The 26,678-nt window shown below is 35.4% G+C and overlaps 4 protein-coding genes across 8 annotated transcripts; 1 reads left to right on the top strand and 3 right to left on the bottom strand.

The window, feature by feature from the left end:
* Positions 1–926: 926 nt before the first annotated feature.
* Positions 927–3,763, top strand: LOC145065719 (uncharacterized). The gene is made up of 2 exons (XM_079012774.1): positions 927–1,768; positions 2,424–3,763. The coding sequence occupies exons 1-2, from the start codon at positions 1,091–1,093 to the stop codon at positions 3,624–3,626; spliced, it is 1,881 nt and encodes a 626-aa protein (XP_078868900.1). The 5' UTR covers positions 927–1,090; the 3' UTR covers positions 3,627–3,763.
* A 4,644-nt stretch (positions 3,764–8,407) lies between these two features.
* On the bottom strand, positions 8,408–10,729 carry LOC145071486 (uncharacterized). Its single transcript, XM_079018358.1, has 3 exons — positions 9,589–10,729; positions 8,623–9,495; positions 8,408–8,495 (listed from the first exon to the last, which is right to left on the bottom strand). Exons 1-3 carry the CDS (start codon positions 10,713–10,715, stop codon positions 8,492–8,494), a joined length of 2,004 nt encoding a protein of 667 aa, XP_078874484.1. The 5' UTR covers positions 10,716–10,729; the 3' UTR covers positions 8,408–8,491.
* Positions 10,730–20,633: 9,904 nt separating this feature from the next.
* LOC145070609 (uncharacterized) lies at positions 20,634–24,379 on the bottom strand. Of its 5 annotated transcripts, none has more exons than XM_079017560.1 (11): positions 24,087–24,378; positions 23,919–23,995; positions 23,535–23,558; positions 23,308–23,423; positions 23,067–23,166; positions 22,493–22,927; positions 22,285–22,371; positions 21,832–21,999; positions 21,641–21,755; positions 21,442–21,534; positions 20,634–21,364 (listed from the first exon to the last, which is right to left on the bottom strand). In XM_079017560.1, exons 2-6 carry the CDS (start codon positions 23,965–23,967, stop codon positions 22,875–22,877), a joined length of 342 nt encoding a protein of 113 aa, XP_078873686.1. In that variant the 5' UTR covers positions 23,968–23,995; positions 24,087–24,378; the 3' UTR covers positions 20,634–21,364; positions 21,442–21,534; positions 21,641–21,755; positions 21,832–21,999; positions 22,285–22,371; positions 22,493–22,874. The 5 variants fall into 5 exon arrangements, with proteins under 5 accessions (XP_078873686.1, XP_078873687.1, XP_078873688.1 ...); XM_079017561.1 differs by having other exon boundaries at positions 21,832–21,988; XM_079017562.1 differs by lacking the exon at positions 21,832–21,999 and having other exon boundaries at positions 20,635–21,364; positions 22,493–22,604; positions 22,697–22,927.
* Positions 24,380–25,520: 1,141 nt separating this feature from the next.
* LOC145068114 (protein SRC2-like) lies at positions 25,521–26,087 on the bottom strand. The gene has a single exon (XM_079015097.1). It carries the CDS (start codon positions 26,085–26,087, stop codon positions 25,521–25,523), a length of 567 nt encoding a protein of 188 aa, XP_078871223.1.
* Between the last annotated feature and the right edge of the window lie 591 nt (positions 26,088–26,678).

Genomic DNA, 26,678 nt, shown 5'->3' with positions numbered 1-26,678 from the left:
TGTAAAAAATGTAATACATGATGATAAAATAAGTGAATGTTACTTTGTTTTATATCCTTGGCGATATTAAGAGACAGAATGTAATACATGATGATAAAATAAGTGAATATTTACTTTGTTTTATATCCTTGGCGATATAAGAGACGACCAAAATTGTTTTGTATTGAATAACATTTTTCAATAATAAAAATAAAACCAGTTCATTAAATTGTATATTAATTAAGCGGTTGCCAATTTTCACAACTAGAGGAAACAATAGACACAGTACACACACGATCCGTCACGTGCGATACACGGGCAGAACGAATCTCCTCCCGATTTTCAACTATACAAAAAGCCAGCTTTCTCTATTCACACATCTCTGCAATCATAATATTCTTTATCCATGAACAAACAAGAAAATTATGTGGCTTCACTCGTTTTGTTTACATCTCTAACCACTAATCTACCCCCTACCCCCACCGCCACCCCACCCAACCGATCTTTCCCATCTCTTCTTATGTCTTATTTGTCCCCTTTCCCTCCATTTTTGTGACTCTCTGATCATACCCTTTATCTCCTCAGATTCACTCATCATCCCTCCATCTTTCAAGAAACTTAGAATCACGGCTTTCTTGAAGTTCCAATACCCCTTTGTCACATGAATCCTCTTTTGGGTTTCCTCAAAATCAACTTCTCTTTTTTGGGTCTTCTTGTTTTCCAATAAAGTTTTCATCTTGATCTAATCTTGGAAATAATTCGTGGGTTCTGTAAATCTTTGTGTTGGGCAAGTTAGGTCTACTTTGATTACCATAACAAATTGAACTTTACCCAGAGTTTAAATTTAAAACATGCCTATGTATTTGTGCTTTCTAAAATTAGGTTTCTTGTAGTATACACAATCCCTTTTCAATTTAATTCTAAAAGAATCCCATAAATCATCTTTTGGGTTTCTACAAAATCAACTCTTCTTTCTGCGTTATTCCTGTTTTCCAATAAAGCTTCCATCTTTGATCAAATCTATCAAAATAATTCACGGGTTCCTAAATATTTGTGTGTAACCCTTAGATTTTACTAAAATCAGTGCCTAAATCGCTTGTTTTTTTTTTCGATGGCTCCTTCGTATTTCCCATTAAGGTGGGAAAGCACCGGTGATCAATGGTGGTATGCATCTCCAATCGATTTAGCAGCAGCTAATGGTCACTACGATTTGGTGAGAGAACTCCTTCATTTGGACACAAACCTTCTCATAAAACTAACATCTCTCCGCCGTATCCGGCGGCTGGAGACGGTGTGGGACGATGAAGATCAATTCAACGATGTTGCAAAAAACAGATCAAAAGTGGCAAGAAAACTTCTTCTTGAAGGTGAACCCAGAAACAGCCATGGCCGTAACTCACTGATCAGAGCTGGATACGGTGGTTGGCTTCTTTACACGGCGGCATCAGCCGGTGACGTGGGTTTTGTTAAAGAACTGTTGAAAAGAGATCCGTTGCTTGTTTTTGGTGAAGGCGAGTATGGTGTTACTGATATATTGTATGCTGCTGCAAGGGGGAAGAATCAAGAGGTTTTCCAGGTTTTGTTTGACTTTTCTTTGTGGTCAAAGGGGGGAGAAGTTGGGTCTGTTTTTAAATTTGAGATGATAAATAGAGCTGTTCATGCTGCTGCTAGAGGTGGGAGTCTTGAAATCTTGAAACAACTTCTTGAAGATTGTGATGATGTTTTGATGTATAGAGATTTGCAGGGTTCTACTTTGTTGCATTCAGCTTGTGGCAGAGGTCAAACTGAGGTATTCAATCTGCTAATAACTCTGTTTTAATTAGTGTTTACCTAATTACATTTCTTTTGCAGATAATAACAATATATAACCTGAAAGTGTAAAATGCTAATAAGTTTAATTCTACATTGCTATTAGGTGTATAGAAATGTAAGTATGTTGCTATTATGAGTTTACAAATTGATATTATCTGCAAAATGCTTAAGTTTTGTCGTTATTATCGGTAAAGAAATATAAAAAACGATTTCCTACAATTTTCCATTCTACCAATTGATAGTGCAAATTGCAAAACACGTTTATGAGGAAAATAATGTACTTTGGAATATTTTTTGGCACGTGAAAGTTGTTATTTTCTATAGGTGTGGCCAAAATTGGAAATTATGCCAAAAACATTGAAATTTCTCACCTAAATTTGCCTTTTTGCTGGATGGAAATTAATTATTTATCGGCATTATGTCAACAAACTAGAGATGGTGCTATTATGTAAGTAATTGTAAGGATGGTGTTATTAGGTGTAAAGAAACCTAACTATATTGCTATTATTGGCTTACGAATGTTATTATCGATAAAAAAAAATGTAAGTAAGTTGCTATTTTAAGTAAGGAAATGTAGGGACGTTGTTGATCATGTGATTATTGATCCTAACAAGAGCTATCATGTTGTGTAGGTTGTGAAGTATTTACTTGAATCTTATGATCTTATCGGCTCAAAAGACACACAAGACAACACGCCATTACACATTGCCGCCTATAATGGTCACTTACAAGTGGTGGAGCTTTTAGTTTCATCATCTCCATCCCTAATCCCATTAACAAACAACCACGGTGACACTTTTCTTCACACAACAATCGCCGGATTCAAAACGCCTGGATTCCGGCGAGTTGACCAGCAAATCGAACTCATGAAGCATCTCGTGAGTGGCAAAATTGTAAATTTAGAAGAAATTATCGATGTTAAGAACAACGATGGTCGAACCGCGCTTCACATTGCCGTAATCGAGAACATCCATTCGGATCTAGTCGAACTCCTTATGACTGTTAGATACATTGATTTGAACATCCGAGACGTTGATCGGATGACACCCCTTGATCTCCTTAGACAGCGGCCGAGATCAGCCTCATCAGAGATTTTAATCAAGAGGCTGATCTCGGCCGGTGGGATTTCGAATTACAACGATTATATGACCAGGACTGCCCTTGTATCCCATCTGAAAACACATGGGATCGGGGGCAGTCCTGGAACTTCCTTCCGAATCCCGGACGCGGAAATCATATTTTACGCTAATCCGGATCGCGAGTCAATGTACTCGGGCGAACTGAGTCAGTATGGCTCACCCACGCGGTCAAACTCGGATTACTGTGACCGGGAATCGGGAAGTGGGCCCGCTAGACGGTTAAAGCTTCTTTTCGGATTTGCTCGAAGAAAAGAGGAATACGATGATTGTGATTCCGTAAATTCTCTCGGTTTGAGGAAATTTAAGCACGAAAATAGACCGATTTCATATCGGGAAAAATACTCGAAATGCTCGATTCCAAGCCCGTCTACAAAGAAGAAGTTTTCGGCTGGGCTAACCCACGGGGTGCTACGGGTGCAGTCACCATCGAGCCAGTTTTCAGGGTCATCTTGGTCCTCGGGTTCAGATATTGAAGATGATGATAAAAGGCCTTCAAATGTTGTGATCAAGAACTATATGCGGTCTAGCACAGGTCCATGGGTTAGCCGTGACAAATCAAAGTTCCATAGGCGGCAGTCTTCATTGAGCAAGATTTTGATGAACCAGGTGTTTTGTTTTGGTGCACAGGGTCTAGTTGTGGATGAACCGGTTAGGCGTTCCAGCCCACGTCAAAGTTACATTGGTTCAACTGCCTGAATATAATATGTATATATATAGACACGATCTGTATGTATACAATATTTTTTTTTAATGTAATATTTTTATATAAACATTATGAGGACGATTTTACATTTTATTTTCTTGGCAAATACACACCATAAATTTTCGGGAAACACCCTATTTGTTAAATCTCTACCCTCAAATTGTCCGACTTTAAGCAAGTCTGCAAGGATGCTTTAAAACTTTTATATTTGTGAACTGCATTTTGAAAAGTAGAAACAAAAAGTTTGATTTTGTGTTACTATGGGAATTTAACATTTATGTAAAATGCATTGTTAATATTAAGAACTTACGGTTATCGACATAAAAGTACTTGAAAGTTTTATGTTTGGTTATAAATGATCAATTAACATTTTTTTTTTGGACTTTTAGACAATTAAACTCGAAATTTATACACCTAAAATACCCTTTTGTTCAAAATTAGGTTTCCTAGTTACATTTCTTATGTGTAGATTGACTTCTAATGTTCAAAGGTTTTCATTGCCACATGGACCAAACTACTGCTGAGAAAATTTTGAAAATGTGTATTAAGTTTCACTGGCGAACCAAAGAAGGCCGGACTTCCAAACCCAAACCGGTTCTGTGCACTTTTGGTTTTCGGATAACTTTCTTTCAAGAAATGGAGATGGACAAAAATAGATATGAACATTCAAGCAGAGCTTCTAACAGGACCAAACAGTTCAGTTACATAGAGCTTAAAATAGCCACAAATGGGTTCCATTCAAATAGGATCATTGGGCATGTTGCTTCTGGGTTTGTTTATAAGGTATTTCGGGCATCCTCAGGCAATGCAACAGCTGTGAAAAGATTAAAGTATTCTCAAGAAGGGATGACAAAATCGCAATTTGGTTAGCCTCTATTTTGATTTATCTTCATCAAGAATGTGAGCAACAAGTGATTTATAAAGACATTAAAGCTAGCAATATGACGTCGGACGCAAATTTCAATGCACGATTAGGGTGTTTCGGACTAGCCATACCGGAGACTCCTTCGATCTGGCCACCAACACCACCACCAGGCGACAAGGTTCGATTCCCTATCTGAAAGTCGATTTTTTATGTTGATTCAACCAATTACAGGTTAGATTAGGTTCGAAGGCTACACAAAAGGTTCGATTAGGTTTTAGCAATGATGTATGCGTCAAGATGAGATCCAAAATGGAGGTGAACAATATAATGGTTTCTAAAATGAGACGAGATCAATAATAGAGATGGGTGGGGTGATGATTTGTACATCAAGATGATGATTTGTGCATCTGCAGGTGACGACCTTGAGTTACTGGGTCTTTGAGCATCCATTGAAGATGAATGGTAAGAGTTGCAACTTTTCTCATTTGATTTGCGTTTCATTCCTTAGGTTCATATGGACGGACTAGGTGTTAGACCCATGTATTACATGAGTTTATTTAAAAAAAAAAATTAAATATAAAATTTTAACAATTTGAAAAGTTTAAATTTATAAGAAAAATGAGGAATCTTTTGAATTATTAGAATTAAAGAAGCTTTAATATATTAGATACATTACATATATAAAGCATTTGTAATAAATACTTTACATATATATTATCTTACATATTAAATGTGAAATTTTAATTTAATAAAATGAAAAATACAATAAAATGACAAGTGGAAAATAGAAAATTTAAAAATGTTAGAAAATGTCATGTGTCCAAATTAAGGAGAAGAGGACATGTGACAAAAAAAATCTTCATTTATTATAGTAGATATGTCTAGATGGCTGTGGAAACCTTTACTATTAAAAATCAATCTACACATCATCATTTTAACCGGAAGCCTGTTAATTTAAAAAAAAAAAGTAGTATTTTACACGGGTAAATTTCGAGATTGATGGTCTAGGGGATCAAAAAAAAAAAGTTAAATATTCATTTAAAATAAAACTTCAAACTTTCACGTTCTTTTATGTCAATAACCCTTATTATCTTCAAATCCTACCATTCACATTTTTAATTTCATTTGGTGAACTATTTATTCTTTTAAACCCTAGTAATTCGTTTTACAACTAAAAAATCTAATGCAAGCCTGAGATTGAGTCTTAAATATTTATTCATCTAACTTAAAATCAAACATTGAATATCGCAGAAAGCCTTCGTAGACATAACGAGCACTCTGATTAATCGTACCAACCATTAAGTTATTGTATTGTTCATCCAAGAATTATGAATCTAATAAAAAATAATTGTTTAATATACAAATGGTCTCTCTCTCTCTCTCTCTCTCTCTCTCTCTCTCTCTCTCTCTCTCTCTCTCTCTCTCTCTCTCTCTCTCTCTCTCTCTCTCTCTCTCTCTCTCTCTCTCTCTCTCTCTCTCTCTCTCTCTCTCGAAAAATCAAAGGAGGGATGCCACCCTCCGTTCAAGCTACTTTTAGCAGCCCCTCCACCTCCTTCTTTCTTCATAAATTGCCACCCTTAAACACCCTCTACTCTCTTGTTTTGCATTAACCAACACACCCCAACACCTCCCTAACCTGCTGTCATCCTCTATTATCAGTAATAGTAACAGAAAGCAAGGGAAAACCGGCAATAGGAGGTTGCCGGAGTGCCTACTGCCACCTCCTATCATCTAAGCACCACCTACCGTGATGCTTCTGTTGTGCTGTTGCCTAGCTTTCTCTATCTCTCCCTTCCTTCCTCTCTCGTCACCCATTGCCAATCAGAATAAACAGTGAAGGCAACAAAGTTGCCACCTCGTCACTCTCCCTCTTTTCTTACTTCATCGGCAATGAGGACCACCATAGCCAATCGTGGCAGTCCCTACGCCTCCCTCCTATCGTAACCCACCACCACCCAACATCGTTGTCGCTGCTGCTTCCTCTTGGTTCCTCGTCGAGCATCAGACAACATAAACAAAGCAGTAGGGCCGCCCACCGCCACCAATCACAGCCACCATCGCTACTGCATTCCGCCGTCGTTGCCTTGCTGCCGTCGGTAAGCCGTCTCCGCCCTTGCAATTTCGATTTCGATAAACCTTTTTCGATGTCCAGTCGAGACCAAGAGACCAAACGATGAGTCTCGATTTTTTTGTTGAATCTCAAACCTGCAAATCACGATTAGTAACGAATTTGGTTGAAATTGGGGGTGAGTTCTTGTGTTCACTGTATAGTTTAGGGATGAACGAACTTGTTTTGCCACATATTCCCATTTGATTTTGGGTTTTTGAGATCTATCTGATGAAGATGAAAGGAAGCAGGTGGAGAGAGAGAGAGAGAGAGAGAGAGAGAGAGAGAGAGAGAGAGAGAGAGAGAGAGAGAGAGAGAGAGAGAGAGAGAGAGAGAGAGAGAGAGAGAGAGAGAGAGAGACCCTTTAATATTAAATAATTATATATTTTTTTCTTTTTCTTTTAAATAAGGCAAAACTTCATAAATGGTCCCTGTGGTAGTGAAATGACAGTAATACCCTTCACTTAACGGCCAAAAACTAACGGAGTTAGCGAAAATGACCATTTGTTAAAAGTTTTGAAACTATAAGGACCATCTATGAAGTTTTCAAAAATTAGGGACTAAACTTCAGATTTTTAGAAACCACAGATACCATTTTTGAAGTTTTGTCTTTTATTAATGATAATTAGTCACACTTTATAAATCGTCATTTTTTTTCCAAAAGTGAGACTACGTTGTTTTTAAAAAGTGTCACCATATGTCTAAATTCTTGTAGTGTCATGTCCATGAAACTTTCACCTTGACACATGCTACTAAGTGTTTTGAGTTGCACATAAATCTTTGTAACACCCTAGAAGTTTTAGATGATAAAGATGAATTTTGACTCCATTATAGTTAATCGTAACTTTGTTTGTGACGACACCCAATCCCGATGCGTTATCATCCAATTTTTGATCACGTGTGAGTACTTAGGTGTATAAATTCTTCCCCACGAACTTCATGTTAACATTACATGTAGGAACTTGGGTGAGAGCAGCCTCAGGTTTTATAGCCTCCCTTGAAAACCTAGGCATGTTTGTATGTAGACGTGGATTGTCATTCTGAATATTGCATAAATAATTCAACAAGGTTTCTGGTTCAAAATCCTAATGAATCTGAAGAAGGCAAATATATGTCCCAATTTGTTTTTCTTCTTTGCAAAAAAATAAAAATAAAAATAAAAAAACATCAACAACAACACCCACACAACCACAAATATTCCATAATTCACGTATCGAAAGAAGATGCGGAAAATTAGGAGTTTTTGACCATAATGGGGTTGTTGAAAAAAATATTTACCATTTTAGTGTTCTTTCAAAAGTATTTACCATTTTAGTGTTTTTCTCAATTTTTTTTTTTACTTTTTAGATTCCTTTTCAGTTTTTTTGTTATTTTAAATATCTTCTTCTTTTTTTCTCTTTTATTCCACATTTTTATTGTTTTATATATATATATATATATATATATATATATATATATATATATATATATATATATATATATATATATATATATATATATATATAAATGACAACTTTCATTGTAGTTTTATTTACCCTTTTTTACTGTTTTTTAAAATAAATGTTTTTTTATCTTTTTTTTTCTGTTTTTTTTTTAATATTCTTTTTTCTTATACAACATTTTTACCAACAAATTTTAGCGTCAACATTAAAAATCATCAAAAAACACCACTATAATCAAATTTTAATACGCAAAAATTCCAACATTCACATACAATGTTTTTAAAATAAAAAAAAAAAAAAAAGACACCTCAACATTGTTTCTTTCAAAAAGAACACCATAAAAAAAAAAAAAAAAAAAAAAAAAAAAAAAAAAAAACTTCAACATTGTTTATTACAAAAAGAAAAACATCACAATTAGCTTGACCTTGAACCGGTAAAAAATCATTACCTATAAAAAAAAAAGAAAAAAAAAAGACAATAACCACAACAAATACCATAAAAATTATATATATATATATATATATATATATATATATATATATATATATATATATATATATATATATATATATTACCTTGGCATAGACAGACATCGTTTTCGATTATGTCCCGGTTGCCTACAAATTCCACAAAGATTGGCATTTCTTCCTTCTTTAATATCCATGCCATTTTTTAGTCTTGTTGAACGAGGACGACCTTTTTTATTTCGTAATAGTTCTAAATTTGAAAGTAATTCATTAAATGGTGATTGTGGCCAATACGCTTCATGAGGAAGCGGGGAGAACTCAGATGCCCAAGTAGCATAATAATATTCAATCGAGTAACATCTATCAACATATTGCCAACTATTCAAAGAGAGTTTGGCACATGCACTCAAGACATAAGAACAAGGATATTTAAATGCCTCCCATTTACCACATGTGCAAGTTTTTTGTTCCAAATTAACTACTTGCACATTTCGACCTCTTTGAGTTATCAACTCAAATATACATTTTTCTCGGTTAAAAGATCTTGAGGAATGTGCACTTGCTTTTGCCATCAAAGCTACTTGTTTTACAACATGTGGAGTATGTGTATCTCCATGAGCTTGAGAACTAGATCCTAAAGGACGTCTCACCTCAAAATAATGCACCATTCTATAGAATGTAAGTTGCACACAAGCTGTGATTGGTAAGAAACGAGCACCTTTAAGTACACTGCTGAAAATCTCTGACAAATTTGTTGTGAGCAACCCATATCTCCTTCCACCATCATGTGCAAGTGTCAATCTATTAAGTGGATGACTCTCCAACCATTGTCGAGCACGTGGATTTAACTTCCCAATTTCTTCCATGATGGAGTTGAATTTTCGAATTTGATTCTGACTCCCGGCACGATAAGCTAAAGCTTTCAATTCTAAATTACGAAACTTGTCATAAAAGTTGTTGATGAAATGTCGTAAACAATACCTTTAAAATTAAAAATAATAATAATAATAATGTAAGTTAATGAAGCAAGTTATTGAAATGTCCTAAAAGAATGGTTAAGAAATATAACAATACCTATGAAAACCACGTGGCTCTAACCATGGAGATCCATGCTCATTGACAGCCTTAAGAATTCCACCATGACGATCAGATATTAGGCATATGCCTTCACGGTCTTTCACCACATGATTCTTGACATGAGAAAGGAACCAATCCCAAGTATCATAAGATTCATTTTCTACAATAGCAAATGCAAGTGGCAAAATTTGATTATTGCCATCAACTCCCATTGCAATTAGCATCTTACCCTTATATTTACCATACAAGTGTGTGCCATCAATACTAATCACCGGTCGACAATAGTGAAACCCTTTGATAGAGGGAGCAAAAGCCCAAAAAACACGCCTAAATTCAACTTCATCCACATCGGTCGATCTTGAAACACACCATTCAACTATAGTTCCTGGATTGAACTTTTGAAGTGCACCTAGATATTTTGGTAAAGCGACATAAGACTCTTCCCAGTTTCCAAACACATGTTCAATTGCTTTTTGCTTTCCAACCCAAACCTTCTTATATGAAGGAGTATAGCCCAAATTTTCAACTATTTCAACTCTCAAAGCCGGAATACTAATAGAAGGTTGCTCTTTTATAAGGTGTCTGGTTTCCATAGCAATCAAGCTTGCATCTAGGTTCGGATGGTCTTGAGAAAGCTTATAGTGTAAACAAGTGTGCGAATCGGTATACGTTGTGATTTCAAAACAACCACTACATTTACGTTTACTTGCATGAAGTTTCCATTTGCAACCTGATTGTAAGTACAACTTGCATCTTAGAGTCCAAATAGTTGGGCGTGACTCAATGACCTCAAACTGTCTATGTGTCCTAATGCTATGGATCTTGATTGCTCTAACAAGTTCCTCTTTATCCTTAAAAGAATCTTTTCCCAACTCTCGCATAAAATCATTCTTACTCGTTGATTGTGTCATAATCCAATTTTCATCAATAGTCAAATTTGTTCCTTCCATATTAGTAAAAGTTGAGGGTAATTCAACATTATTGTCAAAAGATGTTTCATCATCATCTTCTTCAACAATTCCATCTTCCAATATTTCATTTAACTCAACATCATTGTCTATATTCATCAAATTAGTCACAACAGCAGCTTGAGAAATTATAGAAAAATTCTCATTGTCAATCATATCTATAATAGAATTCATCTACAAACAAACAAAAACAAGCAAAAATTGATCAAAAAATGATCATACGAATTTGTGATAACAAAAAAAAAGAAACATAATGCAATCAATTCCATCAAATATTAAAAAAACAAGCTGTGAAGATGGGGAGGCAAAATCGACACATAAATTGATCAAAACAATAATCAATTCCATTTACAAAAGCAAATAATCAAAATAGAAATTGATCAACAAGTCTTCCTAACTAGAAGCAAAATTGAGATAAATAAGAATAGAGAAGCAAAAAAGCAAACATAAACTTAACAATTGGAATCCAAAAGCAAACAGAAAACTTAAGAATCGGAATCAAAATTGACAACTTCACATACCTTGCAGTTGCCGGCGACGGACGGGGGAGGTGCAGCGGCCGGAGATGGTGGACGACAACAGGTGAATGTTATCGTCGTCCACCATCTCCGGCCGCTGCACCTCCCCCGTCCGTCGCCGGCTGGCTGCGCCTCCTCCATCGTCGCCGGCGACTGCAAGGTATGTGAAGTTGTCAATTTTGATTCTGATTCTTAAGTTTTCTGTTTGCTTTTGGATTCCAATTGTTAAGTTTATGTTTGCTTTTTTGCTTCTCTATTTTTATTTATATCAATTTTGCTTCTAGTTAGGAAGAATTGTTGATCAATTTCTATTTTGATTATTTGCTTTTGTAAATGGAATTGATTATTGTTTTGATCAATTTATGTGTCGATTTTGCCTCCCCATCTTCACAGCTTGTTTTTTTTAATCTTTGATGGAATTGATTGCATTATGTTTCTTTTTTTTTGTTATCACAAATTCATATGATCATTTTTTGATCAATTTTTGCTTGTTTTTGTTTGTTTGTAGATGAATTCTATTATAGATATGATTGACAATGAGAATTTTTCTATAATTTCTCAAGCTGCTGTTGTGACTAATTTGATGAATATAGACAATGATGTTGAGTTAAATGAAATATTGGAAGATGGAATTGTTGAAGAAGATGATGATGAAACATCTTTTGACAATAATGTTGAATTACCCTAAACTTTTACTAATATGGAAGGAACAAATTTGAATATTGATGAAAATTGGATTATGACACAATCAACGAGTAAGAATGATTTTACGCGAGAGTTGGGAAAAGATTCTTTTAAGGATAAAGAGGAACTTGTTAGAGCAATCAAGATCCATAGCATTAGGACACATAGACAATTTGAGGTCATTGAGTCACGCCCAACTATTTGGACTCTAAGATGCAAGTTGTACTTACAATCAGGTTGCAAATGGAAACTTCATGCAAGTAAATGTAAACGTAGTGGTTGTTTTGAAATCACAACGTATACCGGTCCGCACACCTGTTTACACTATAAGCTTTCTCAAGACCATCCGAACCTAGATGCAAGCTTTTTCTTTTTGTAATAAACAATGTTGAAGTTTTTTTTTATTTGTGGTGTTCTTTTTGAAAGAAACAATGTTGAGGTGTCTTTTTTTTTTATTTTAAAAACATTGTAGGTGAATGTTGGAATTTTTGCGTATTAAAATTTGATTATAGTGGTGTTTTTTGATGATTTTTAATGTTGACGCTAAAATTTGTTGGTAAAAATGTTGTATAAGAAAAATAAATATTAAAAAAAAACAGAAAAAAAAAAGATAAAAAAAACATTTATTTTAAAAAACTGTAAAAAAAGGTAAAAAAACTAAAATGAAAGCTGTCATTTAAATATATATATATATATATATATATATATATATATATATATATATATATATATATATATAAACAATAAAAATGTGGAATAAAAGAGAAAAAAAATAAGATATTTAAAATAACAAAAAAACTGAAAAGGAATCTAAAAAGTAAAAAAAAAAATGAGAAAAAGACTAAAATAGTAAATACTTTTAATTAACATTAAAATGATAAATATTTTTTTCAACAACCCCATTATAGTCAAAAACTCGAAAATTAGAGATGTATACCATGATTGCAATGTTTAATAATTGCCTCTCCTTCGAATCATTATTATTGAATTGACCTAATCTTTGGAACACATACGTTTGCTTCTTTCCATGAATAGTCGTCCACTCGTCATCTCCCATTAGACCGCAAACCGAGACCACAAAAAAAAAAAAAAAAAAAAAAAAGTCGGAAAGAGGCCTTCACTAGCGTTTGCATCCACCGGAAACACCTCCGATCGTCGAAATCGCCAGAGTTCAAATACGAATCCCAATTCATTTTAATTTTAGTTCAAATATGAATGCCAATTTGTTCCTATTGGGGATTGACTATTGTTAATTTGTTAATTTTTCATCACTTGGTTAATGGTTCATTTTAATTCTTAAAGGTTATAAATTTAAAAACTTTTAATTTTGTATTTGCCAATTTCGAGATGTCGAATACAACTTCCCGAATTGAAGTTTCGTGACTTTAATATTATTCTAGTAAAGTTCAAAAAGAAAAAAGATAGACTTAACTTTGTTTGCGGGTTTTTTTGTTTTTTGTTTTTAGAAATTTTGTTAGATTTCGAATATACGGAATCCGATTATCATATGTATAACTTAACACCCATTTCAGATCCTAGCCAAGATATAAATCCTATTATAACAAATAGTTTTATATTTCTATACTAATAAAAAAGTAGTTTTTTTGTCATGTGTCATCATATTAGACATCTTAATTAATGTGTTGACACTTGTCAATCTATTAGTTCTCTATTTTAAATTTATTAGACATCATCATTAATTTGATGTTATTTGTCAATGTATTTATTCTTTATTTTAAATTTTAAATTTAAGTTTTATATTATTGTTTTCATTAATTCACAAATAAAAAATGTCTAATATATATTAAAAATTAATTACATATTTATTTGAATCAACAATTATAATTTCATATAACTAATAAAAACATCTCTTAATTAATAATTTATTTAAAATAATTGATTAATAATTTTGAGTTTTTACTATAAAAGTTTAATTAATTTTATAACCGTGGTTCCCACGGGTTATAAACTAGTGTAATATATATTAATCATATTCACGTTTAACAAACTATTTTACACTTTTGCTTACAGAAAAATGTTTAGAAAATGTTTTTCAAAAATAATAATTATATAACCTTATTTGTGCTATATAGTTAAATATTTGAATTAAAAAATAATAATAATATAACCTTGTATATATTAAATGAACAAAAAGAAAAAGAAAACCAGTGTGAATTATGTTTTGAGTTATGAGTAGATTGGAAATAATAATATTTAAATATATAAACAAACAAAATGTAAAAAAAGCATTAAAAATTTTATTCGGACAAAATATCAAAAATACTTGAAAATTTATTCTAACAAAACATCAAAAAAAAATATAAGCTAACAAAATGTAAAAAAAAAATAGTAGAAAATATATTTGAATAAACATAAAAAAAATCTAAATCATAAAAAAAGTATAGATAAATAAAATAAAAGCAATAAATATTAATAGATAAAATTATATAAATAGTTCCTGTGACAATCGCAGAAACAAATTACATAAATGGTCCTTGTGAGGGAAAATATATAATTTCATGTGGGACTTAATTGAAAATATAACACTGTTATCCAAAATAACATTCCGTGTTCATTTAAACGTGAAAAGGACCCCATCCAAAATTATTCAAAAAGACCTACAAGGATCCAAACCATAGGGACCTAATGTGTAGTTTTGTCTAGAAGAAATTTATTTAATAATTTTCCGAGCATCAAATATCAAACTACTATAACCCTTCACCTTCTAATTCCTTGACCTTTTCACCTCTCCTATGTTTGACTTTTTTTCTTTTTTTTTTAGAAAACGGCAAATATATCATTAATAGAGGGCAACGCCCAATAGCAAGGAGCAACAAAGGCAATAAGTAAAATAAACAAGGACGTAACAAAGAAAATTAAGAAGCAACAAAAGTAAAAGGTGAAATACACCATTCCGTCCAGCTCCCACATGAAACATTTCCTCTGTGTTTACACCGATTAAAGACGAATGAGATTATATTGTCCGCCAGTTTAGTGGGATTCATCGCGATACCCTTCAAAACCTTATCATTTCTTGATATCCAAATATTTCAAATTAGACAGTAGAAAATAGAGATTAGAATATCCTTCTTCTTTGGGCAATTCCCCCACGTAGCAGCAAAATCAATGAAATCACCTACACCTGTGAAAACCTTGTCTCCAATTCCACACCATTTAAATATCCACTGTTGTACCTCTCTAGCATAGTCACAGTTGACTAACAAGTGATCAACCGATTCTGATTCCGAATTACACATTGGGCAACCCAAATTAACAATAGGTATACTCCTTGAAGCTAAGTTTTCCGCCACCGGAATCCCGTTTAATGTTGCACGCCAAACAAAACAGCGCACCTTCAAAGGTATTGTTTTTGTCCACCCAATTGTCTTTCCCTTGTATGCAATTAGTTTTGACTCCAGGAACTTCCTCATTCTATTTACAGTGAATTCCCCATTAGGATTGAGAAGGAAGCTGAATCCAAAATTGAGTTTTTCCACGACATTCAAATTTCCAATATCCGTGTATAACTGCAACAGTTCGTTTAATTCAATCGGCCCTGACGGTTCAAATCTCCACATCCACGAGAAACCATTTGTGGAGAGTCTATCGCTCACTGAGCAACATTTGACTGATTCCAGCGCATATAAATTAGGGAATTTGGTATAGAAAGGAGTTTTACTACACCAAGGATCCTTCCAGAACATTATTTTAACATCAAACCCCGGGATGAGGGCGAAAATGTCAGTCCAATCTATGTGAAGCAAATTAGTATCTCTAACTGCCTTATAAATATTGCACCAGACTCCGTTTGATGATTTCCTCGCTATATAAGAGGCAGGTTTGTTGACTAAGTTGTGAATGCTTACAATAACACTTCTCCATAGACCACACTTTTCATTCATGAGTCTCCACCACCATTTAAATAGCAATGCAGTGTTCTGTGCAAAAATTGATCCTACACCTAAACCACCATCGGATTTAGGGGGAATGACTTTATTCCAATCTACCCAGTGAATTATTCTTTTCAATTCACTACCTCCCCATAGAAATTTGCGCCTTATTTTTTCAATTTGATCGATGATTCCCAATGGAGCTTTAAACAACGACATATAGAACGTGGGGAGACTATCCAGAACAGACTTGATGAGGGTGAGACGACCCCCAAAAGATAGGGAATTAGCTTTCCAACTAGAGAGCTTAGAAGATAATTTATTCAGAATCGGATTCCAGTTTTTCTTAAGTGCCATGTTAGCACCAACCGGTACTCCCAAGTAATTAAACGGAAATTCACCATGTCGGCATCCAAGTGCTTGAGCAGTACTGGAAAGAATTTCTTTATCAATGCCCACACCAAATAAGCATGACTTAAGAAAGTTGACTTTCAGCCCCGAAGAAATATGAAAGCACTTCAGAATCCGTGACAGATTTTTAAGATTCTCGTAATCCCATTCACCCGCAAATATTACATCATCAACATACAATAGATGTGAAATAACAGGACCGTCCCCGGGTAGTTTAATGCCACGGATAATTAGGTTATCGCAAGAACTTTTCACCGCAATATTTAGCCCTTCCATAGCCAATATAAAAAGAAATGGCGACAGTGGATCCTCTTGTCTTACCCCCTTGGATATTGAAAATTTTTCTGTGGGAGTCCCATTAACAAAAACTAAGGCTTTTGCTAAAGATAAGCAGCTAGAAATCCATCTCCTCCATTTACACCCGAAGTTCATTTGTTCCATGACTGAGTCTAAAAAACCCCAGTTAATGGAATCAAATGCCTTTTCAAAATCAATCTTGAACAAGAACATTTTTTTCTTTTTTTGTTTTGCCCAAGATATGATTTTGTTTATAATAAAAGGACCATCATGAATGTGCCTGCCTTGAATATAAGCTGTCTGAGTCTCATCAACCACCTCCCCGATTACCATCTTCAATCTAACAATGAGAAGTTTTGCAATCACCTTGTACATACATCCAATAAGACTGATGGGTCGATAATCACAGAGATTTAGTGGATTAGGTATCTTAGGAATTAGTGTGATATTTGAAGAATTGCAACCAGGTGCAAGAGTGCCGTTGAGTTCAAAGTGCTTAACAAATTTTATTATGTCACCACCAATGGTATCCCAATGGGCTTTAAGGATTTTGAAAGAGTATCCATCCGGGCCAGGAGCCTTTTCACTTCCGCATTGCCAAACAGCCGATTTGATCTCTTGGATCGAAAACTCAGATTCCAATAAGCTTGATTGACCTGCAGAAAGTTTCTTAAATTTGCTATTGATGAATTTTGGTCTATTAGGTCATCTCTCACAGAATTTGTCGGTAAAGAATTTTAAGATCTCCGCTTTCACATCCCAGGGGTCTGAGTTCCATACACCATTAATAGTTAAACCATGGATTCTGCTCTTCCGATTTCTATGCTTGAGACATCCATGAAAGAATCGGGAGTTTTCATCCCCATCTTTAACCCATTTAATTTTTGCCTTCTGCTGAAGATCAAGTTTTATTAATTGCTCAATCTCCATAGTCTTGTGAGTCTTGTGTAAGCCTTCCTGCCTTGCCTTTCTTTCCCCTTCAGACAGTACACGAGATTCCGCAATAACGTCTAGTGGTTCCACTTGTTTTTAAGATGAATTAGAGTCTCTTGCTCACGGTGAGATTTCAACCTGCTCCAATCACGAATGGCATTTTTTACATGTTTAAGTTTGGCGGCCAAAATTCTATCGGCGGTACCAAAACCCCTAAAGGAATACCAAGAACTTTTGAATAACACGTTAAAATCTTCTAATTGTAACCACGAATTGAAAATCCGAAATGGCAGCGGCCCATAATCACAGTTGGAAGGCCTCAGGATAATAGGAGCGTGGTCAGAGTGCTCACGGGCAAGAGCAGTGACTGAGGTGAGTGGCTGTAAATTAATGAAATTTGAACAGACAAGGAAGCGATTGATCTTACTCAATTTGTGTCCTTCCTCCCTCAGAAATGTGAATTTGGATCCCCCCATGTGAAACTCATGTAATCCTTCATCCACGATGAATTTATTGAAATCTGCCGCCGTCACTTTACAAAAAATAGAGTTGAATCTCTCGTGAGCAAATCTTACAGCATTGAAATCTCCAAGAAAGATCCAAGTGTTTGCAGGGTGTAATTTTTTAACAGTCGAAAGCTCCTCCCATAACGCCCTCTTCTCTGCAATAGAATGAGGTCCATAAACATTTACCATCGTTGTTACACCTGTCACCCCCTTCCAATTTCCCATGATGACTATATAGTTTTTTGCTTTAATACAATTTACTTTTGCGAAGATATGTGGATCCCAAATACAAAATAGGTCTCCAGATCTACCAGTGGGATTTACAGCGCCATAATCAAAATTTGACGAGCCCCAACACCCAACAAAATCAATAGTGTTGTAATCTGTTACTCTTGACTCATGTATTCCAATGAAATCAATATTGTATTTGATTTTAATTTTTCTTATCCAATCAACCTTGTAGGATTCACCCACCCCCTTATATTTAGACTTAGGGAATTCATTGTTGACTACCTGATTCACCTTCACCCACACATACTTTGGATGAGATTCCCTCCAGAATATCCATATTGTCTTCATTAATAAGGAAACCCACCCTATTGTCGACCTGGATAAGTTTCCCAGTCTCATTAGAAGATGAGCAATCGTCATTAATATTGGTAGAAGCTTGCGATCTAGCAGGGACATTTAGATCAATAGAAGGTACCGATGCTTGCTGATGATTATGAGGGAAAGCAGGTAGAGAAGCTGGTAGGGGTAATGAAAGGGGCTGCTCAAGGAATTCAGTTGCGAGGCATCGAGCTGGAAGTGAGCTCGAGAATTCAGGTTGACCACGACTATCCAATTTACGCTTTTTAGAAACGGATCCCCCAAAGTCATCAGAAGCGATATTATTCCCAAGAGTTCGGATCTGATCTAGTGGAACTGAATCAGATTGGGCTGAAGGGCTTCTGAAAGAACCATCGGGAGATGTGGGCTTAGCAACGGTAGTATCGATTAAATCATCCAAGGGCATATTGGGAATATCACCCATAACAGAGTCAAGATTTTGAGACATTCCGTCTACCCCAATTAATACACTTTTTTGGTCCATTTCTGGCTTTGACTTTTCGAATTCCACCGTCGCCGGAGTGCCATCGGAGACACCATCATCTTGTTCCGATTCCATGACAATTTCTCCTTCTTCCAATTCCTCATTCTGATGGCCATCTGCCCAGGTATCTGAGATTCCATCTTCTTCAGAGACATCGTCTTCCCCATCGCTTTCCTTAATTGTATCAGAGTCCGATTCCGAATCAAAATATTTAGAAAAAGGCTGCTAAATGTCTTTGGTTTCAATCACACCCACCGATAAGGTCGCACCGAGAAAAATACAATTGATTTCAGAGTTGATTAAGGTTTTTACTCTGGTTAATATTCTTATGTGAGGGGATGATAAATCAATACCGTGCCAATTTTGACAATTATCAACCTCAATGACCTTGCCAATTTTTCCTGCAATCAAGCTCACATTCTCTTCAGATCTCAGATTAATAGGAAGACCAACGATTTTTAGCCATGCCATTCTTTCAAATGGCACGTCCTCAGCAAAGCCGACCTTGAGCCACTTGAACCATTTACTCCATGCTTGCTCATTCATAAGACAACCAGACGCATCTAAGTGGACTGAAAACCTTAAAATAATCTTTAGGCCACCTGCATAAAATACATCCCTTGGTGAGATCCCATCTTTTTTGAGCAACTCCGAGAGATTGGTGAGTAGATGAAAGCTAATAACTTCCCCTGTAAGTACCGCTTCAGGTTTCATAGCCAAAACCCTATTCAAAGATACCGAAGGAACCAATTTTTTTTCCTTCCTGCCGGTGACAACATCTGCAAATGTTTTACCTTCCGATATCTTTGACCAATCCCCTGGAATTGTTGATAATTGTACAGGATGAACACGATGAGGTCTGTAGGCCTGTTTATAGTTATTGTATCTCTTCTCGTATTTAGCCACATTCACCTTTAGGATACACACCCCGCTCCCGAGTTGTAGCAAAGAAAAGAAGAGAAGAGAAAAGAAAGTAAGGAGAGAAAAGAAGAGAAAAGAAAGGAAAAAGAAATTGTCATTTGCTCCTGAGTTGGAGAGAAATGGAAGGAAAGTTAAACATTTTGTTATTTCTTTTCAAATCCTCCCAAATCGGGAGGAAAGGTAGGAGGGAAAGTTTTCCTTCCATTTCCTTCCACTTCCTTCCTATAATGAAACTCGGGAGCACCATTCTCTCTTGCTTTCCTCTCATTTCCTCCCATTTCCTTTCTTTTCTCTCTTTAAGTTGAACTCGGGAGCGGGGTGACAGTGTCCGCATCTAACCTGGTTCATCGAGTTCAACGTCGCCTGAGAGTCTTTGATGCCATTGTATTTTACGAACGTGAAGTAGGAGCCCGCTCTATCTTTTCTACCCGGGATGTAAATATCAACAATCTTACCGTATTTCCGAAACGCCTTGCTAAGCATGCTCATAGTGGTATCTTGTTGAATGTTGGACACATAGAACGTAGTGATATATGAGGCAGACTGAGGTTTTCTCCGGCGAACCTCCACCCATTCTCCGGCATTTTTCATGCGATTGTTCGACTCCCTCATGCTTGATAAAATGCGCTTTTCAGTGGTGAAGACACGACTTTTTTTTATTAGTGACCGTACGTATAGCACCTAATATAAACAATCACTTGATTGCAATTCTGGATACTATAGAAAATCGAATCAAAAGAGTACTTTCTAGTTATAAAGAATTAGACAGCGGAGATTTAATTTACAGGTAATCAAAGATTAAACAATTTAAATCAGAAATAAGTCTTTGGAAGAATCCATTAGAAGGACTTGGTAAGCTGAAATAGAAGAAACCCATAAATACAGAAAAGAAAGCAATCATTGATCCACAAAGTAAGAAATAAGTTATAGTAAGATCAAGAAGCTATTTAATGTCAAAATATGTGTACCCTCCCTACTCATCTTACAGGGTTGTTCTTGATCATAAATATTCATTCACTACAACAAACGGGACCTATAGGGACGACAAATGTCGTCTCTATAGTTTAAAAAAGTCGTCACTATAGGTGTCAGGGGCGACATGTCGTCCCTATAGCTTTCGTCTCCATAGCCTCGTCGCAATAGATCCTTTTGGTCGTCGCTATAAATATCGTCGCAATAGGTATCCTTTAGAGACAACATGTCGTCTTGTTCTGGTTCGTCTCTATGCGGTGCTGGTCTCCATAGACGAAACTATAGAGACGACATGTCGTCTCTATAGGTGTATCTATAAAGACAACATGTCGTCTCCATAGATAGAGATGTAGAGTCGACACATCATACCCTTTAGTAACAGGTGTTCGTTGTGGTAGATGCTCTAGTAGAGATGACATGTCGTCTCTATAGATGCACCTATAGAGATGACATGTCGTCTCTATAGATGATGTACCTTTCCTATATACTGCAAATCAGCCTTTTCCACCTTCCCATTCATAAACGTCAATCCACCCTCACTAACTGCAAACCTTATAAGGTTCCCTATATTCAGTGCTGTCTAAAAAACACAAAATCCAAATGAATAAAAAAAAAACTTTATTAACTGAAATATTTTTAAACAATAATTACACAAACCTCTTGTGTAAAACCCGCATTCAAGCAACCAAGTACAACAGGAGGATCATCAAATGTAACCAGTTCCCCATTTTCTTATATCTCCAAAACCACCTTCTCATTTACAAACATTAAAAAAATCAATGAATGGTAAATTATGAAAAATAGCAACATATTGAAATGAAACATGTTGTTATAATGGGTAAGAAATTGTAACTACCTGCTGTTGATTTGGAATTTGTCCTTTGTTATCTGTATCAATGACATACTCACTACAAGTCTCATCCTTCCAGACAAGTGCTAATGGTGTATTTCCTATTTGATAGTGTGCATGTCTATATATAATAAACAGAAAAAACCCCATCAAAAATATTAATGAAATATCTTTAATGAATTAACAAAGAAGCTTACATGTCATAATTGCATATTTCCTTGTTTAAATTTGTATGCTTTGTTTAAATTTGTGGGCTTGGAGATTTTTTGCTTGTTGAGATTCATACAGACCAAACTGTGGGGTAGAAGAGTCTCTTAAATACTCTGTTGTAGCCACTAAGATTTAAGCAAATGCCTAAAATACCCCTGCACCAATAACTAATAAGATTTTGTATATTTTTCTGATTTCCCATTTCTATAATGCTTGATTGCAGTGGATGCATAGTGAAAGACTTAATCATTTGACATTTTGAGTTATCCATTATAAGATTATTAAGCCTTTTGCAAATAAAATATCCATAAGGGACTTGCCCTGTATAAGCTGTTTGGAGGCTAAATCTATATCTATGGTAAGTAGATGGATCCTCACAAGCTCCTGACTCAACAAGCTTGTTGTTCATCCAAAAAAGAAAAAAAAAAAGGAAAACCAACCTCCAAAAACAACAAGGTCATATTTGACATCCAAGGAGTTGAAAATTTCCCAAGATGCCACATGAAAATTTCCCACCAAGCTGCCACCTGTTTTTTAGTAAAATCGCTTAGTAATTTAAACAAAAAAGTGGACATGATCATTAGGGGCGATTTCGTAATTTTGGGTTAAAAAAGTTTTAAGGAATTGTAAGATGGTGAAGAGAAAAACCTGCATCCACCATGCCTTCTTTAAGAAGAATGTCTCAAAAAGCATGTGATGGTATCAGAAAACAATGGCATATCATTGTTGATGGTGATAAAATCCCTCCACCAATCAAAAACTTTAAAGACATGAGATTCCTGGATCCTGTTTTGAAAAAAATGAAAGAAAAAGGAATAGTACAACCAACACCTATTCAAGTTCAAGGATTACCCGTGATTCTATCTGGAAGGGACATGATTGGAATAGCATTTACAGGGTCTGGAAAAACATTGGTGTTTGTGTTTCCATTGATTATGATGGCATTACAGGAGGAGATTATGATGCCAATTGCAGCAGGGGAAGGACCTTTGTATTGGAGGTGTCGATATGAGATCACAATTGGATATTGTTAAGAGAGGTGTTCATATTGTTGTTTTTCTCCATCAGGATTTACAAGAATACATGCGCTCCCCATAATGTTCCATGTTATGGATTGTCAATACTATTATTGGGTTCTATGATGTACAAATTTCAATATTATGAGTTAATGAATACTTTTAAAGATCTTAAAGAAAGATACATCCATAAACTAAGATCATGCCTGAAGTGAAAGATGATGATAAATGTCCCAATAGAGGAGTGGAAGTAGACCTGTCTTGCCATTCATTGACATATATGACATCAGGTTGTGTTCCAGTTACCTGCATTTTGGTCAATGGATTCTTAAAAAAGAATCACAGAAGATAGTTTGATGATGGAAAACATGGAAATAAAAAAAAAGGTTTAACAAATTATCTTCTTAAGCACAATATAAACAAGTTGATGAAGAGTAAGCTACGAACCTGCATCCATTCAAGGCAAGCACGACTGAAAAATAAATAAGCCTCCAATTCATTGTAAGAGCCTCCATATACATCTTCCCCTTTAAAGAATTGGTTCATTGGTTCCAAAAGTATAACTGGAAAGCATTCCAGAGTATGCATTGGTTTCAATTTAGTTTCCATCATAATATGAATTATAAGTAGACATTAGTGACAATTCTTGTAAATTCAATGCTCAAAATTATTACCTCCATCAGGATCTGCTACCTTACCTGGACATTATCACAGTAAGAAAAAAAATTAGAAAATAAAAAAGTAAAAATTAGGAAAATTTAATATCAAACACTGATATAGCATTTGTATAGAATGATTTTGTAAAACAATTTGGTGTAATTACCCTGCTAATGCTACCACAACAAGATAGAACAACATGCTAATAATAATAAATCCCCTGCAAACAAACATAAGGAGATATGAAGATTACAAATGAAAATTACTTCATTATTGGATTGTGATCATAGAAAGCAAAATAGGTTTATGATGAAAAGAAGATAAACATGTAGCATTTGAATAAGCGTATCACCAGACGAATAGGAAGTAGACAGAGAGAGTAAAAGGGAAGGAATAAGTACCAATACCTCCGCCAGCTCCGGCAAGGCCTATCACGACAATGTTCGACATTCCTCTCCGTCGATGATTTCTGTGCGAGCTATGAAACCATAGAAAATCACAAATTCAATTTCAAACACATAATTGCTGACATAAACCCCAATTCCAGTTTCTAACCTAGAATTACTAACCTAGGTCGCTGGAGTGGGACTTGTAATTGTTAGAATTCGTAACCGGAGGTGAAAAGGAAGCCTGTAGTTAGAATCGTCGGTGTTGAAGCAAATCTTTGGCAACTAGCATGAGGATCTGTGGAGAGGGGAAGAAGATTTGACGGTAGTGAGAGGTGAGGAAGTCGCCAGGGGAGAAGGGAAGAATCTGTGATCGATCGATCGAGAGAGACTGATGATTAATCTATTGAGCATGCATCAATGAAACGAAGGGGCTGTTCTAATTTTTGGCATAGAGAGCTATGAGGACGACAAGTCGTCCTTATAACTATCCCCAAAACGACGTCATCCTTTTATTTCCGTCAAAAGATTTAAAAATATGTTAATTTTTTATTTTTTGTTATTTATTGGAGGGATAAGTCGTCCCCATAGATGTTTCAAGAACGCGCCAAATTCACTTTCTTTCCCTCTTAATATGTTAAAACGAGATGTCGTCGTTGTAGCATCAAAAGTCAAAAACAATTAGTCAACTCTATAGCAACGACATGTCGTTGCTATAGGGTGACTATAGCAACGACATATGTCGTCCCTATAGATCTCATCTCTATAGGTGCTTATTCTTGTAGTGATTGTCTAGTTTGAATTTGAAAAACAAAATCAAGACAATTGTATAGTAAAGAGTTTTAAATGTATAATCCGCCCTTATTCAAGACAATTGATTTTCATGGGATGGGAAATTTGAAAGCAGGCATGTATATTCAACCAATTCGTTCTCTTAATGAAGAAATATAATTGTAAAGGGCATATATATATATATATATATATATATATATATATATATATATATATATATATATATATATATATAATCCACCCTTATTCAATACATTTATAGACAGTTATGTAGCCTTGTAGGCAGTGGCGGACCTTAGTGGGGCATTTGGGGTCCCGGGTCACTGCTCAATTTCCGGCATGCATTGTAAATTTTTTTTTTTTTGGTTTTTCTGTTAGGTGCATCCGCTTGAAGTATGAGGGACACCCCTACTAAAACAGTCTGCGTCCGCCACTGCTTGTAAGACATGCTTTTGGGTGGTCACGAGAGACAGGGTGGAGGCCTGGAGGGTCAATTGTTGCAGAGATGGGCAGGGATGGGATGGTCTCTTGTTGCATAAAGAAATAAAGGTGTAATTTTGTAAAAAAAAAAAATACAAATAGATACACGTTTACAATAAACACAAAAGCAACATAATTGATACCATACAGCCATACACATACATAACCGAATTAAAGCAAATGAAGCCATGCAAGCAACAACAACTTAAAACAAATTTATACCACATCCATAAAGTCCTAAACTTAAGCAAATTAATGACACCATGTAAATTAACACCTTCGCATTTGACATAATTTTGGGCAGCATTTGTGGACATACTGCCTACTTCCATCTTTGGGTTTGATTCACTCGATAAGGCCATCCAACCCCAGCGCAAATAGTACCACATACTGAGCTCCTAAAGCACCAGTTTTTGTCACGTTCTTAGCAAGGTTTATCACTTTATCGCGTTTTCTCTTTTCGCAAGGATCTGTTGCATGGCTGATGCCAGTGCCATCATCCTCATCCACATCCAATTTCGAGAATTGATGTGCAAAAATGATTTCTCCCTTTTTTTCACCGGATGGTATGGACAACCGGTAACTACGTTTACCAATGGAAGCATCAGCATCGAGAAGATCTGCAAAAGGCACTTCAACTTCTCCGATATACCGGTCAAACATGGCCCCTTCGTGCTTGATCTGGATGAAGAGACTGTACTCTCTCTTCACAGGAACAATGTGGAATTTAACGGAATAGTTCCATTCTGGATAACAACCAGCCTTTTCTGCGACAGGTGTTGTTATTTTTTGGGACTCCTTTCCATAGCCGGCGATCCAAACTACAGCATAGGGATCCATGGTTCCAAAGTGTTTGACATCTTTGAGATCCTTTGCGTAATGGATGACAAGGGTTAACTCGGCGGACTCCATTCACTACTAGCTAGCTAACATAAGACGATAGTAACACGAAAGTATGTTATATAATTATACACCGGTTGTGGGTTGGGTTCGGGGGTTTTTGGAGTAGGACGTGTCACATGAGGATTGGAAGGTCAAATATATCGGCCAAGTCATAGAACCCATGCAACAACGTCACCAGTTGTACGTACTCAGTGAGTTTATAAACATACGTCCAGAACCATGATTGATGCTTTGTGGTTGCTATTGTGCGATATAGTCGCCTCCGTACCAGAAACAGACAATATGGTAGGGCTAGATTGCAAATAACCATGCACCATATATATTATGTGTTCTTGAATTCTTTCTCATAGATTGACATTATGTGTGGTAAAGATGCATAGGAATTGTTTTAAAAAATAAAACATGTTCTCTTATCAAAAGGATTTAGTTAACACTACAGAAAAACGATTTTAAGCGGAGACAAAAATCACTACGAAAAGTTAAATGTCGCCGTTAATAAGGCAGTCGCCGATAATACCTTTTATCGTATGTAATAATCACTTTTTTTAAATCAGCCTTTTTTGGATGCAGATAAACCGATACGTAGCAATATTAATCGCC

This window comes from Lactuca serriola, chromosome 8 (assembly GCF_051521515.1).
Source record: "Lactuca serriola cultivar US96UC23 chromosome 8, Lser_US96UC23_V15, whole genome shotgun sequence".
Classification (NCBI taxonomy): Eukaryota; Viridiplantae; Streptophyta; class Magnoliopsida; order Asterales; family Asteraceae; genus Lactuca; species Lactuca serriola.
Note: the sequence above shows the minus strand (reverse complement) of the source record. Positions and strands in the feature narration are given on the sequence as shown.